The sequence below is a fragment of the Natrix helvetica genome (assembly GCF_964273705.1).
Source record: "Natrix helvetica genome assembly, chromosome: 2".
Taxonomy (NCBI): domain Eukaryota; kingdom Metazoa; phylum Chordata; class Lepidosauria; order Squamata; family Natricidae; genus Natrix; species Natrix helvetica.
In genome coordinates, this window is record NC_138552.1 from 288,579,786 (window position 1) to 288,594,311 (window position 14,526).

Consider the following 14,526-nt stretch of genomic DNA (forward strand, 5'->3'; position numbering starts at 1 on the left):
GCCCTCAGGCATTGAAGGGGAAACCTCCAAGGGCCACTGATTGCCTACCCCTACTGTACACCTGAAAACAATTCTGGCCTCCAGTCAATATTTATGGACCCTTCTTTAGGTCCTAGTAAGACTCCATAACTAAAACAGATTGTCACTATGAAGTCCAGAATTGTTTGGCTTGATGCAAAAGCTATTGAAATTATCTGGTAGCAGCCACACTATGGTATCTGAAATGAAACTTCATCAAAAGGCTTTCTATTTTCTGAAACTTACTACTACTGTCATTATTTACAATTTTATTATATGTGGATTTACATATTATTTTCGAGGGGGGTGTTTTAAACTGAGGCAATGTTTCTGATTGTTAGTTGTTCAAAGGCTTTGGGAATGGGCAGCCTATTCTAAAGGTAAAGGATATAAAAACAGAACCCTCCTTCAGGTTTTCACTGGAACCTGCATGGGTTTGAAACAGTAACATAGAAGGCCTTCCCCTACACATCCCTATATCCCATCAGATTTCCTCACCGCAAGCTATGAAGAGAAACTGTGTTCATCTTCTTTTGTGTAAAGCTCTGAGGCCCTTCTCCTGGTACTTCAGTGAATGAAGTCTAGAGCAGTGGCTGCAAGGAAGGCTGTTTTTCTGAATGGGGCACAGGTTTAGTGTGTACCCACAGAATTCTATTTCTACATGAAGACTTTATTATTATTATTTACCTAGTTATTTTAGATGTCATTACTATGGCTCATTATTCACAAATACTCCATATACTGTAAAGCGGATTTTAGATATTCTTTATTGTTGCAGTTTACTTTATTTGTGTGCTAATCATTGTTGTGCTTCAGCTTTCCCCAGTCAGGTGCCTTTCAAAATGCACTGATAGAAACAACTCTCATTATTATAACCAAAATACATGCCCACTGGATAGGATAAAAATAGTCCTGACATAATCACCTAGATTTTGTATTTCCAAGAATAGGGAGTGACCAATTACCTGCTTACTTCTTTTTCTTGAGGCATAGAATCAAGGGACCTTGGAGGTCTTCTAGTTCAACCCCTTGCTCAAGTCAGGAGAACTTATTCCATCCCAGACAAATGGATATCCAATCTTTTTTTTAAAAAAACCTCCAGGATGGAGTACTAGTAACTCTGGGAGAATGCAGCCAAACTCCATCTCTGGCCTGACGTAACCCATTTTGCAAACTTTGGAGGCTCTTTCACTCCATTTTAGAATGGACCTGCCACATTCATAAATATTTTCTACCATCATTCTTTGGGGAGGGGGGGGGGTTTGTTCAATTTTAATAACTTACTAATGAAGTTTTTTGCAAACTGTAAAACTTGCAATTATTTTGTAAAGCTTCAGTTGGCCTAGTAAGCCACAGTTAGTTTTCTCATGACTAATTTTTGGCTGTGGCTGCTCACATGTGGTCTCATAACTTTTTCAACCTATTCCCAATAAGCCTTCTAACTCCTTCTGATTCTTACTTAATCAAGTTCATGGGGATAATGCCCAGGCTGAGGCCTTTATTAACTTCCAATGTATTTTTTAATGGATAGTCTTCTGAACCAAGCTCACTTACTGCAATTTCTTATCAGCAGAAGCATTTGACCCCCCGTCTTTCTTTCCTGACTTTTATTGGGGAGAGGATATCATTCCCATACAGGGCTTCGTGATTCCAACAGTCGTAGGGAGGGGCGGATACGAGGACAGACTAACAACCCGTAGTCGGTTGGGAGACCGTGGGTGCTGGTTACACCCGGTCGCTTGTACCAACCCCCGCGTTCTAGGTGGTCAGGATCTGCAGGCCCAGGGCCTGAGGCTGTTGTTATGCAATGCGAGGTCCGTTGTCAATAAGGCCCCCCTCATTCACGATCTGATTTTGGAGGGGGAGCCGGACCTCGCGGGAATAACGGAAACCTGGTTGGGCCACGAGGGAGGGTTACCCCTCGTGGAAATGTGCCCACCAGGTTACCAAGCATTTCACCAGCCCCGGGCCCGGGGAAGGGGCGGTGGGGTAGCAGTGATTATCCGGGAGGATTTAGAGCCGAGGGAGTCCACTGTGCTACAGACGTCCGGATGTGAATCCCTGGTTGTGAAATGGGGCCCTAGGAGGCAGATGGGCTTGCTGATAGTATACCTGGCTCCCCGCCATACATCAGCGACCCTGCCTGAGCTCCTCGAGCTGATCTCATCGGTGGCGGTTGAGACCCCCAAACTTTTAGTGATGGGGGATTTTAACCTGCCGTCGGTGGGAGAAGCATCAGAGGGGGCTCGGGAGTTCATGGCTTCCATGATAGCCATGGACCTGACTCAAATGATTCAGGGCCCGACACACGAGGGAGGTCACACCTTGGACCTTGTTTTTGTCTCTCGCCAGTGGTTGAGTGATCTGGGAGGAGTGAATCTAACCATCACTCCTCTGTCATGGTCAGATCACTCACTCCTCCGTCTTGACTTCCCTGGTGCTACTCCTCGCTGCGGGGAGGCAGAACCGGAGAACACTAGATGGTTCCGCCCCAGGCGCTTGATGGAACCAGACAGGTTCCAGACGGAGCTTGGGCCACCTCCTGCAGCCCTGACCCGCCCTCGGGTAGAGGACCTGGTGGCCGCGTGGAATAATGCGACTACCGGGGCCTTGAACCGGGTGGCGCCTTTGCGGCCTCTCCGGCGGCAACGATCCACCCTGGCCCCTTGGTTTACCGAGGAGCTAAGGGTGATGAAGCGCCGCAAGAGATGCCTAGAGAGTCGTTGGAGATCCTCCCGAACCGAACTTGACCGAGCACAGGTACGAGCCCATTTAAGGACGTACCTAGTGGCATTGAGAACGGCCAAACGTCAATATTGTGCCGCTCTCATTGCATCCGCAGAGAACCGCCCTGCCGCCCTGTTTCGGGTGTCCCGCTCTCTTCTGTTTCAGAGGCCACGGGAGGCCCCTTTACAGGGCAGGGCAGAGGAGTTTGGGAAATACCTGCAGGATAAAGTCGCTCAAATCCGGAAGGATTGGGTCCCCTTCAGTGGCCCAGTCGAGACGCCAGTGGCGAGTCTTGAGAAACCTTTTTGGGAGGAGTTTGACTTGGTTGTCATCGAGGATTTGGAGAGATTGCGTGGGCGACTGCGACCTACCACATGTTTGTTGGACCCGTGTCCCCCCTGGCTTGTACTGGCATCCTGGGAGGTTACACGCGACTGGCTCCTGGACCTAGTGAACGCTTCGTTGGGTGAGGGGTCTCTCCCGGCCGCCTTGAAAGAGGCGGTGGTGAGACCCTTGCTCAAGAAGCCTTCCCTGGACCCTATGGAGCTGGTCAATTATCGTCCTGTCTCCAACCTTCCCTTTTTGGCGAAGGTTGTGGAGAGTGTGGTGGCTTCTCAGTTTCCACGACATCTGGAGGAGAATGATTATCTAGACCCGCGCCAGTCCGGCTTTCGCCCTGGGCACAGCACTGAGACGGCCTTGGTCGCGTTGGTAGATGATCTCTGGAGGGCCAGAGATAGGGGCTGTTCCTCTATCCTGGTCCTATTAGACCTCTCGGCGGCTTTTGATACCATCGACCATGGTATCCTGTTGCACCGACTGGAGGGGTTGGGGATCCGGGGCACCGTCTTGCGGTGGTTCGGCTCCTACCTCTCCGGCAGGACGCAACGTGTGTTGGCAGGAGAGCAGAGGTCGACCCTAAGCCCCCTCATCTGTGGGGTGCCACAGGGGTCGGTCCTCTCGCCACTCCTGTTCAACACATACATGAAGCCGCTGGGTGAGATCATCCGTGGTTTTGGGGTGGGATACCACCTGTACGCTGATGATACTCAGCTGTACATTTCCACCCCGAACCACCCCAACGAGGCCGTCGAAGTGATGTCCCGGTGTGTGGAAGCCGTACGGGTCTGGATGGATGACAACCGACTCAGGCTCAACCCTTCCAAGATGGAGTGGCTGTGGGTTCCGGCTCCCCGGTTCAACCAGATAATTCCATCTCTGGCCATTGGGGGCATTCAACTCGCCCCCGTGGAGCGGGCGTGCAATTTGGGCGTCCTCCTGGATGCCAAGCTGTCCATGGATGAACATGTGACAGCCGTGGCCAGGGGGGCGTTCCATCAGGTTCGCCTGGTGCGCCAATTGCGCCCCCTATTGGACCGGGACGCTCTACGCACAGTCACCCATGCGCTGGTGACGTCTCGCCTGGACTACTGTAACGCTCTCTACATGGGGCTTCCCTTGAAATGCACTCGGAGACTACAGTTGGTCCAGAATGCGGCCGCGCGGGTGATTATGGGGAGCACCAGGTACTCCCATGTGACACCACACCTGCGCGAGCTGCACTGGCTTCCTGTGGTCTATCGAGTGCGTTTCAAGGTTTTGATTACGATCTTTAAAGCGCTCCATGGCTCAGGACCTAGTTACCTGCGGGACCGTATTCTGCCCCATACATCCCTACGACCTATTCGCTCGCACAGAGAGGGACTTCTCCAGGTGCCGTCCACTAGACAATGCCATGGGGCGGCGCCTAGGAGCAGAGCCTTCTCTGTGGCGGGCCCAGCCCTGTGGAATGACCTCCCCCCGGATATTAGGACCACTACAGACCTCCGCTCCTTCCGTGTTAAGCTCAAGACCCACCTTTTTCAAATATCTGGCCTGGCCCAACCATAACTTCGTTACGCTCCTGAGGGGTTTTTAATTCAGCAATTTTATTTAGGGGATTTTAAACTGTGTTTTAACTGTGTTTTTAGCTGTGTTTATTGTCTTTCACTTGCAGGTCTACTCTCCTCCATGCACAAATGTAATTGTCCTTGTTTTTTCGTATGTGTGTGTGTCCTATGTGTATTTTATCCTTGTGATTGTACGCCGCCCCGAGTCCTTCGGGAGAGGGTTGCGGCTAATCAAATAAAATTTGATTTGATTTGAATTTGATTGGCTTACCAGAGTTGCCTACGATTCTAGTATTTCCTGCTGTGTCTGTCCATATTAATAAGGCCCAACCCTCTCTTTACCTTTTAGAGATTAGCTCTGTACTGTCCAAGGGTCATAACGGGGGCTAATTTTTATACTTGGCTCTGAACCTTCCATTTTATTGAATGATGTCTAACTTCAGAGTTTACTAGACTCCATTTGGGCGTCTTAATACAGATCAATAAAAAAAGTCTTACTTGGCATTTGAAAGGTCTCTCTGTAGAGTGAACATGTTTGACATGACAACTTAAGTGATCAGGTCTGTGGAAAAAGAAGGAAAGTAGACACAAGAAAGCAAATTGTTACACAAACACAGAATTAATCAATTATTCAATCCAACATCTTGCCCAAGAGAAATTTCCAAGATACACAAACTTATCATCTTTTCTGCAAAAATCTTCATAATATCACAAAAATTCAGCTACACACAAGCTTCCTGTAATTATTGTAAACCTCCCCTAAAAAATCTAAATTGATAAAAATTGTCTTAAAGGCTATTAGCCATTTAAAATGGGAGACTGTCCAAGCAAAATGGAGGCTGTTTGACTCCACAATACTGCTAAATTAATGCCTTACATAGTAATGCTTACAAAAAGTGCTAAAAAAAAGTCCTTATACCTTCACTACAAGCCAAAGGCCAGCTACATAATTTAATTTTGAATTTTAAACAAGCAGTTATTTCCCACCATTAGCAAAAGCTGACTGCAGATTTAAATGCAAAGATACTTCTCCTGGTGTCCTCTTCCCAACTCCATCCCCCCATCCCCATTTCTTACTTTCCTATTCTAATTCCTCCCACCCTCCCACCCATCGCGATCGCGGAATGAAAATCCAATACTTGAGCTCGCCTGGGATTTTCTACATGGTACCTCGAAAAGCCTTTTCCACAAACACCACAGGTGTAAGGTTTGGTGATGCCACCCTCATGAGACCTCACGTGATAGGTCATGCGGTCCTTCCTTTTGAAGCGCTGATTGCAAATTGGGCATTCAAAAGGTTTCTCATCCGAGTGGGACAGCTTGTGTCTGTTTAGGTGATAGACATCCCGGAATGCCTTGCCGCACATCTCACAGGCATGGTTCTTTTTCACGGGCTTGCTGGGCTTCTTCACAGTCTGTGTCCCTGGCATGGCTGTCGCACCGGCACTACTGCTTGGGTTGGTAGCGGAGGAAGACGTCGTGACTGTTGATAGGATGCCTGCAATGGTGGAAACCAGCGATGTCCGGCTGTTGTCCCCTGCAATGGTGGAGATTAGGGGCACCATTGTGGCAGGGGCTTTCTTTGGCCGTGACACCAGCTTTATCCCAGTATGACAGGATTCGTGGCGCCGCAAATGGTAGCTGTCCCTGAAGGCCTTGCTGCAGTATGTACATACAAAGGAGGTTTTCGGCTTCTCCTTTTTAATCCCAACAATGGCATCTTTTAGTGTTTCGGGTGGAGGTTGAGGTTTCTGTGTTATCGGCAAGGGTAAAATGGGCTTCTGGTCAGGAGGTTCAACAGCTGAGCTCAGGAGAGGCAGCAAACTATTTTGTGCTGCTTGCTGCTGGTGATGCGATGCTTCATGCGCCTGAAACCAAACATTCATACTTTCAGAAGTGGGGGATGCAATGTGCAGTTGATCAGCAGAAAAACACACAATTTAGCAATCTACAAACACAGATTCAACATATAACTCTGACTTAAAAAGAAACTGAAGGCAGTTAACTGCTAAAATTCTTACATTCAAATGTTTACCATACAAATTACACCTTCATTTTTTAAAAAGAAGCTTCTAACTAGAAATCAAGCATGATCAAAATAAACTTTTGCACGTACTGTATTAGCGCTCCTCTCTCTCCATCCATCATCTACTCCACCAAAATCAAACAATTTTCCGTAGCCTTCAGGCTACGTGAGCCAAAGTTAAAATATCCATGGGGAGGTTAAATGCAATCAAAATAAAGATAACAATAACAAGATCAGAAAGAAAATAACAAGAAACAACAAATAAAACAAAAAGATGGCATCAAGTAAGGTTTCTGAAACAACTTCAGTTTTTAAGTTTCGAGAAAGCCAACTAAGAAGTGTTCTGCCTGTCCTCCCCTTGTTCCAAAGCTGCAGTGCTGCCACAGAGAAGCAGTGTCACTCATCTCAACCCCACAAATATCTTGGAAAGCTGGGGTTACAAAATGCTTCTTCCCAGCTTTCTCTTTGGAGCTGAGGTAATCAGATGCTAGCTCTTATAGACCATCAGCACCTTGAATTGTACCTAGAAAACTATTCCGTAGCTTATGCAGGACCCAGAAAATCACTGCTAATAGGAGTACCAGTAAGCATGGGGACTGCAGCATTATGGGCTAGCTGCAGCTTCCAAGCGCTCTTTAAAGGCAGCCCCATGAAAAGTGCATTGTAGCAGTCAAGTTGGGTAGTGATGAAAGTGTGAGTTATTGTGGCCCAGTCCTCTTACCCAGGGGCAATTACAATTGGTGCACCAGCTGGACCTAGATATAGGCTTCTCTGGCAATACCTCCACTTGATGAATCAGAAACCATAAGTCCAGAAGGACTCCTGAATTGCAGCAACAGAGAATTCCAATGGATAAATAACCCTATCGTACCCAAATTCAGCTTCAACCTTTCCTCTCCCAACTGAACTCTTAAAGCTTTCAGGCATCATCACAACAGCATCTGCTATACTGTTGAGCATCACAAGGATACTGATATTATCATACCTTGAATTGCTGGATGATTTCACCCAATAGCTTCTTGTTAAAAAGCAAGGAGTAGAGAACTGATTCCTGCAGCATCCCAAAAATTAGGAGCCACTCGGCTGATCTCTCATTCCCTTCTTTCACATACTGAAGCCACCCACTAAGGAGAGAATGGAACAAGTGCCAGACAATGATTCTTTCCCTACACCGTGTAGGCAGTCCAATAAGACACAATAGTCGGCTGTATCAAAAGCCACAAAAACTATTAGCAGGACACATTCCCTTCCTCCAGATCCCAACATATCAAAAATACAGGTAGTCCTCAACTTACAGCAGTTCATTTAGTGACTGTTCAAAATTATGACAATGGGGATAAAAATGACATGACCGTTTTTCAGAGTTATGGCCTTTTCAGCGTCCCCATAACCACGTGATCAAATTTCAGATGCTTGGCAACTGGTTCATACTTATGACCATTGCTGTGTCCCAAGACCATGTGATCCCCTTTTGTGACCTTCTGACAAGCAAAGTCAATGGGGAAGCCAGATTCACTTATCAACTGCAGTGGTTCATTTAACAACTGTGGCAAGGTCATAAAATGGGCCAAAGCTCGCTTTACAAATATCTCACTTAACAACATAAATTTTGGGCTCAATTGTGGTCGTAAGTCATGAAATACCTGTAAATAAAAAGTGCTCAGCAAAACCGAGCAACTCTTTAAATGACACATTTTACCAGTGCCACATCTGCTGAAACTCCTGTAGGCATCTTCAAGCTTGGCTAATGTATTTTCAGATTAATTTCAGTTATGAACAATACCGTTTAACAAATGAAGCTTGTTCCAATATACACCAACCTTTCGTACGGACAGCCAACAGTTTATGCACACCTTTTCATAAAAGTATCTCCCTTGGGAAATCCAGCAGAATCCAACCTTTTCTATTTTTAGGAAAAATGTGAATATAACTTTTCAGAAGCCCATCTTCAACTGATTTAAGGAAGACGAATTGCTCCATAGCCAACAGAACTAGCGATGTTCTGTGGTGAATATAGATTACAGGGAAATATAAACTGAGCTTTTTAAAAATATATGACATTTGCTAAACATTATGAAGGTCAAGATATTCTGGGGTTCCGCAACTCCTACACTCAAAACACTTAGAACTTATTGTTGACCATCAACAATGTAGTAGGCCAGAAAAAGATCCCATGATCTTTTTTCTTCTCAAAAAATATTGAAGAAAGAAAAATACGACTCACTTGCTAATGTTTTCATTTTAAATGAAAATTGATAAAATGCAAACTATGTTTGGAGATATTTATACCAAGATTAACACATGAAATGGTACAGAAACTAACTTTCAGGAGTCCATAATAAAGTAAAAACTGTTTGTAATAATAGTACTTCAGATTCAGAAAATGAGACCGATTAGACAAAATCTGTATTCTGAATTTTCACTCCTGAATTTTTTTTTCATCTTCTGAAAAATCAGTGCCTTTTGTACTTAATACAATACCAGACTTGGAAGGGACCTTGGAGGTCTTCTAGTCCAACCCCCTGCCTAGGCAGGAAACCCTATATGGTTTCAGAGAAATGGCTATCCAACATCTTCTTAAAGACTTCCAGTGTTGGGTCATTCACAACCTCTGGAGGCAAGCTGTTCCACTGATTAATTGTTCTAACTGTCAGGAAATTTCTCCTCAGTTCTAAGTTGCTTCTCTCCTTGATTAGTTTCCACCCATTGCTTCTTGTCCTGCCCTCAGGTGCTTTGGAGAATAGTTTGACTCCCTCTTCTTTGTGACAACCCCTGAGATATTGGAACACTGCTATCATGTCTCCCCTAGTCCTTCTTTCTCTTAAGATAAACATACCCAGTTCCTGCAACCGTTCTTCGAATGTTTTAGCCTCCAGTCCCCTAATCCTCTTTGTTGCTCTTCTTTGCACTCTTTCTAGAGTCTCCACATCTTTTTTACATCGTGGTGACCAAAACTGAATGCAATATTCCAAATGTGGCCTTACCAAGGCCTTATAAAGTGGTATTAACACTTCACGTGATCTTGATTCTATCCCTCTGTTGATGCAGCCTAGAACTGTGTTTGCTTTTTTGGCAGCTGCTGCACACGGCTGGCTCACATTTAAATGGTTGAGGATACAAAGTTTAGACTACGCAGAATTCTTTGTTTTACCACAGCTGGGTGGGTTTTTTTGTCTTCGATGTTAACTTTTTTGACTGTCTTGCTTCTTCTTAGCAAGCAAAAACAAAATATGTTGCTAAAGTTCAGCAGCTGTAATTTATTTATAATTAAATTACCTTAAAGCAAGTTCAGTCAATAACATTTATAATTATTGTATTTCAACACCAAACATGTTTATGAATCTATCAAGTTACGGATAGAAGTACTGCACATTTTTCAATTCCCTCTCCCATAAAATTCAGAACTTTTTCTGCTTCATCAAAATTTCAAGAGTTTTTATGTAGTTAAGTAGGCAGTTTTTGATCTGAGGGCAATGTTTTCAGAAGGTTGAAGATGTCAGATGGAGTGATAATAAACTGGAAGAAATCCTTGCTGTATTGAGACACAGCTAGATTTTTACTTTTTTCTGTAGATTTCAGAAAAATAATATCTTTTAAAAAACCATTATAGTAAAGGTATTTGAGGATTACACTATAGTATGTGTTACCTGATGGGAGCCAGATTACATTTTAAAAAATAAAATAAAATGGGCTTAAAAGCTATTCTGAAGGTCATGGAAAGCAGTCCAGGGACCTCAAAACTGAATATTCCTGTCTTTTGTTATTCTTATTTTATTCCCACTTTATGTCTTAATCCGAGTATAGACACCCCAATTCTATTTTTCTTTCTATTTAGTTTGAGACAATGAGTTATGGTACAAATCTGCACTTTGTGGGGAAAGGCATAAACATTCTTAATAAACTTATTTCATACCTATTATATACTGAACTTCTCACTGGGAAAGCTAAAAATTTCCAAAGTAATTCAAGTATTCTCAGAAAGATATTCTGAAAACTATTAAACCTCACATCTGCTTTCCTAACAGAGCATTTATAAATTATACTCTTGGCAACTTTAAAAAAAATAACAATTTTCACTTATAAACAAAACCATGGAGGAATCTCTTTTTTTATATATATAAAATAAAAACCAATCCTCAGCCGAAGAACCCCAGATGATACTACAGTTACCTAATTTTACCCGCAGTGATTTCCCCAATAAGCCACTTATTTTCTAAACACAGGAGCTCATCACAAAGGGATGTGGTAAGGTGCTCATTACAGCAACCCATCTTTTGATTCCCTGAGGGGAGCAATTTTTGAGGTAATGACTGGGTGTATTTCATGATATTCAACATATTACATAATCTCTATCTTAATGACAGACTATTTGGTTAACTACAAGTTACGAATAGAATTATAAATACCCAGTTTACTTTATTAGATTGTGAATACATAAGAAAGAATAGCACAATGATAGGATTTAGCTTCTATAACAAATCCATGAAACAGCCTGGTTGTAACCACAGCTAGAGAAACAAAGAACCAGTTAATTCAGATACTTGCAAATGGATTGTTTTTGCTGAAAAGAAATCTACAGAATACAAATTTGAAACTCACACCTTCTGAAATAATATAGTATAATAGAATGATTATGACATTCAAAGCAATTGAAAACAGAGAAAAATAAGAATGATTCTTTTTGGTCAGTTACTGCTTAGAAAAAAAACATTTAGAAGGAAATTAGAGGTTATAATTCCAAAATATTGATTTCTAAAACTATTCTGAGTTTGAAGTCTGGAGATCTTATCACTATGCTTGGGTACAGACACAAATAATACAGAATGAGGTATGGTTCAAGTAACTTATTTTACAGAGGTTCCTACCACCCAAGAGATACAGCAGATATAATGTATTTTGAATGTTTCAATTACCATGTTAAAATATAGAGTTCAAGCAGAGAGAATAGGAAGAGGGACAATTTTCACTGTAATTGTTAACAACATAATTAAGTGAATCTGGTTTCCCCATTGACTTTGCTTGTCAGAAGGTCGCAAAAGGGGATCACATGACCTGGAACATGCAACCTTCATAAATGAGTCAGTTGCCAAGCATCTGAATTTTGATCACATGACCATGGGGATGATGCAATCCTCGTAAGTGTGAAAAATGATCATAAGTCACTTTTTCCAGAGACATTGTAACTTTGAACAGTCACCAAGTGAACAGTTGTAAGTCAAGGACTATCTGTACAGTATTAGCCTGAGATCCTATAACTTTCCTCAATTCAAGTTTTAGACACTCCAAATGAACTGCTATCTAAAGAAATGAACTAAGTTTGATCTATCAATTCACTTGATCAAATTCTTTATTATTTTATAGGTTAGTCCCTGAAAAATTGGGATAATTTTTTTTAAAAAAATACTGGTTTTCCTTACTTAGGCTTAAACAGAATTAGTCATAGGCAGGATTGTTCTTATTCTAAACCAGAATTTATTCTCCCATTACAATAGTGGTTGAAATAGATTTGAAGAAGATGAATACACTTTGGTAGAAGAGTTCTTTTAAAACAACCCACAGCTACGTAACTTTCTATTCTATAAATCCATGTCTAAGAGCAACAATGATAGCAACAAAAACAAATATCCACAAAGATTTTCACAAATATTTACAAGTAGCTTATAGGTTTCCTTAAAGTTAAAAGATTACAGTACTGTACGCTTCATGCAGAAAATCAGGCTGAAGACTTGTTAAAGCTCTCCCAGAGTCTTGCGCTATATGCATCATCACAAGTTAGTTTTGAAACACTCCATTTCAAAAGCAGTTTATCATGAAACACAGAAGGCTTTTGTCTGACAAAAACTGATTGAATGCCCCACCCCCCCAAGTTACTTAAGAGTTCTTTGGATCCCAGCCCCAGCCTACAACGTGCAACCCTCTCATGAGTTGCATTTCAACAGGATTTTTTTCCACTTGAATAGTCTGATCTAAGTCAAATAGCTCATGCTTTTTAGGCACGAAAAGACCAGCTGGTGATCCATAACATGATTTGCCAAGCTTCCACAATCTATTACCCACACTATAAGACAGGAAATGGCAATTGAGTGATTTTGCTCTTCAGCTTTTCTGACTAGTCTTCTGTCTTTTGTTTTACAACATTTGTGCATGAGAACAGAGATGTGGAAATGAGAAAGCATTTCTAGCCAGGACCCGGGACAGCTGAAAACAGCTTTGTCTATGCAAAGATATTTCCCTGTATCCCAATCTGAAAAATTGGGATCAAAATATGTCCAGATGTTTTTAATTTGGCTATTGTTGATATATACTACTTAATTTTAAATCTGCCAACACCAGTACTGTTAAAATTAATCACTTACTAGAGATGGGAGATGTCTGCAAGCTGTTTTATCCTTTAAGTGCAAGTTGCTTTCAGAATTCCCAAAACCTATTCTTGCTACACAGATCATTGTTGCCTTAGAAAAATAACAAGATCTGCAAGCATAGCCTGCATTTCAAAAAACAAGTGTATTTGATAGCATGAATGATGAATGGTGACCAGAGAATGACCCCAACACAAGGTTCTACTTTCCATGAGGATTTCACCTAAATGATTCCTGCAACTAGCTTTATGAGCAATAAAACCAATACAGCGAAACACAATGCTGAAAAGTAAACTAAGATTGTAAGCCCCTTTATTTTCTTATATATAAATATACATACATACGCACACACATATATACATATCGTGTTTCCCCCCAAATAAGACAGGGTCTTATTTTCTTTTGACTCCTGAAATAAGCACTTGGCCTTATTTTGGGGAGGTCTTATTATTTTTGAGGTGCAGGAGGCGGTGAGCATGGTCACCTCGTGGCTGCTATGTTGCAATATTTTCAGGGAGGGCTTATTTTCAGGGAGGGCTTATTTTCAGGGGAGGGCTTATTTTAGCACATGCGCTCAAAAGCCCAATTGGGCTTATTATCCGGGGAGGTCTTATTTTCAGGGAAACAGGGTACATGCATATATATACATACATACATACATACATACATACATACATACATACATAATTAGAAAATATATAGCAGAAAATAAAGGGGCGTAATTATATATATATAATTCTCTGTGCAACTGAAAAATAACTTGAGATACAGTCCTAGCCCAAGTTCTCCAGCAGTTGATTCCTGACCTAAGAGCACAAGATACAAAATCTGAAGACAGAAGAGTGCAATTCTGTAAAAGACCAAATCCTCTGGGCAAGGTTCAAAGAGCCATTTGGAGGCTCTTGTATGTGTTGCATGTTTGCCTCAAATCTTTACTAATGTCATAACTCATATTGATACCTTCCATTATAAAGGTTATATGCACATTGACCCAACCCCAAATTGATCCCTCTTAGACTAGTTTGAGTCACAGTCAAAGATGCCACCCTTTTACTCCAATGTATTAATTATGCTAAGAACTGGATAAATTATTTTGCACATGAAATTGAAACATTACAATAAAAATTGCTGTCATTCATGTACTACAACCCTATTGCCTGAAGTTGCCAGCATATTTTGTTCTAATGGCAGGCAGGCATTATTTGGACAGCTCTTACTTCCTAAAACAGAAAACTGTTAACATGTAACAAATTCTAAAAATCTTGTTGACCTTTATGTTATGCCCTATAAGGACATCTTAAGAATTAATCTGTAAATAAATTCATTTAATATGTTTGAAGTATTTTTAAATAAATATTCCTTTGTCTCCTGCCCTCTCTTGTAAAGCCAAATCAAGGATCTAAATTAAAAGGCATGATTTATTTGGTGTATTTATATATATTCCATACTTCTTGGATTTCTACTTTATGAATGAGAATTTTATAATAAAATAAAATCCTGTTTCATG

At 41.9% G+C, this 14,526-nt stretch overlaps 1 protein-coding gene and 1 long non-coding RNA gene across 7 annotated transcripts in view; both read right to left on the bottom strand.

Moving 5' to 3' along the window:
• The window catches only part of LOC309388215, a 175,014-nt gene that overhangs the window by 127,020 nt on the left and 33,468 nt on the right, over positions 1 to 14,526 (bottom strand). The window lies entirely within an intron of this gene.
• VEZF1 (vascular endothelial zinc finger 1) overlaps positions 1 to 14,526 on the bottom strand; it is a 31,739-nt gene that overhangs the window by 12,966 nt on the left and 4,247 nt on the right. For 2 of the 6 annotated variants that reach the window (XM_081942452.1, XM_081942450.1), the window contains exons 1-4: positions 7,646 to 8,662; positions 6,751 to 6,822; positions 5,784 to 6,502; positions 5,133 to 5,196 (exon numbers count right to left, since the gene is read on the bottom strand). In XM_081942452.1, coding sequence (XP_081798578.1) covers positions 5,133 to 5,196; positions 5,784 to 6,502; positions 6,751 to 6,822; positions 7,646 to 7,720 — 930 coding nt within the window. In that variant the 5' untranslated portion in view covers positions 7,721 to 8,662. Of the gene's footprint in view, positions 1 to 5,132; positions 5,197 to 5,783; positions 6,503 to 6,750; positions 6,823 to 7,645; positions 8,664 to 14,526 lie in introns of those variants that run through there. The other 4 variants (XM_081942453.1, XM_081942451.1, XM_081942455.1 and 1 more) reach the window with 4 other exon arrangements.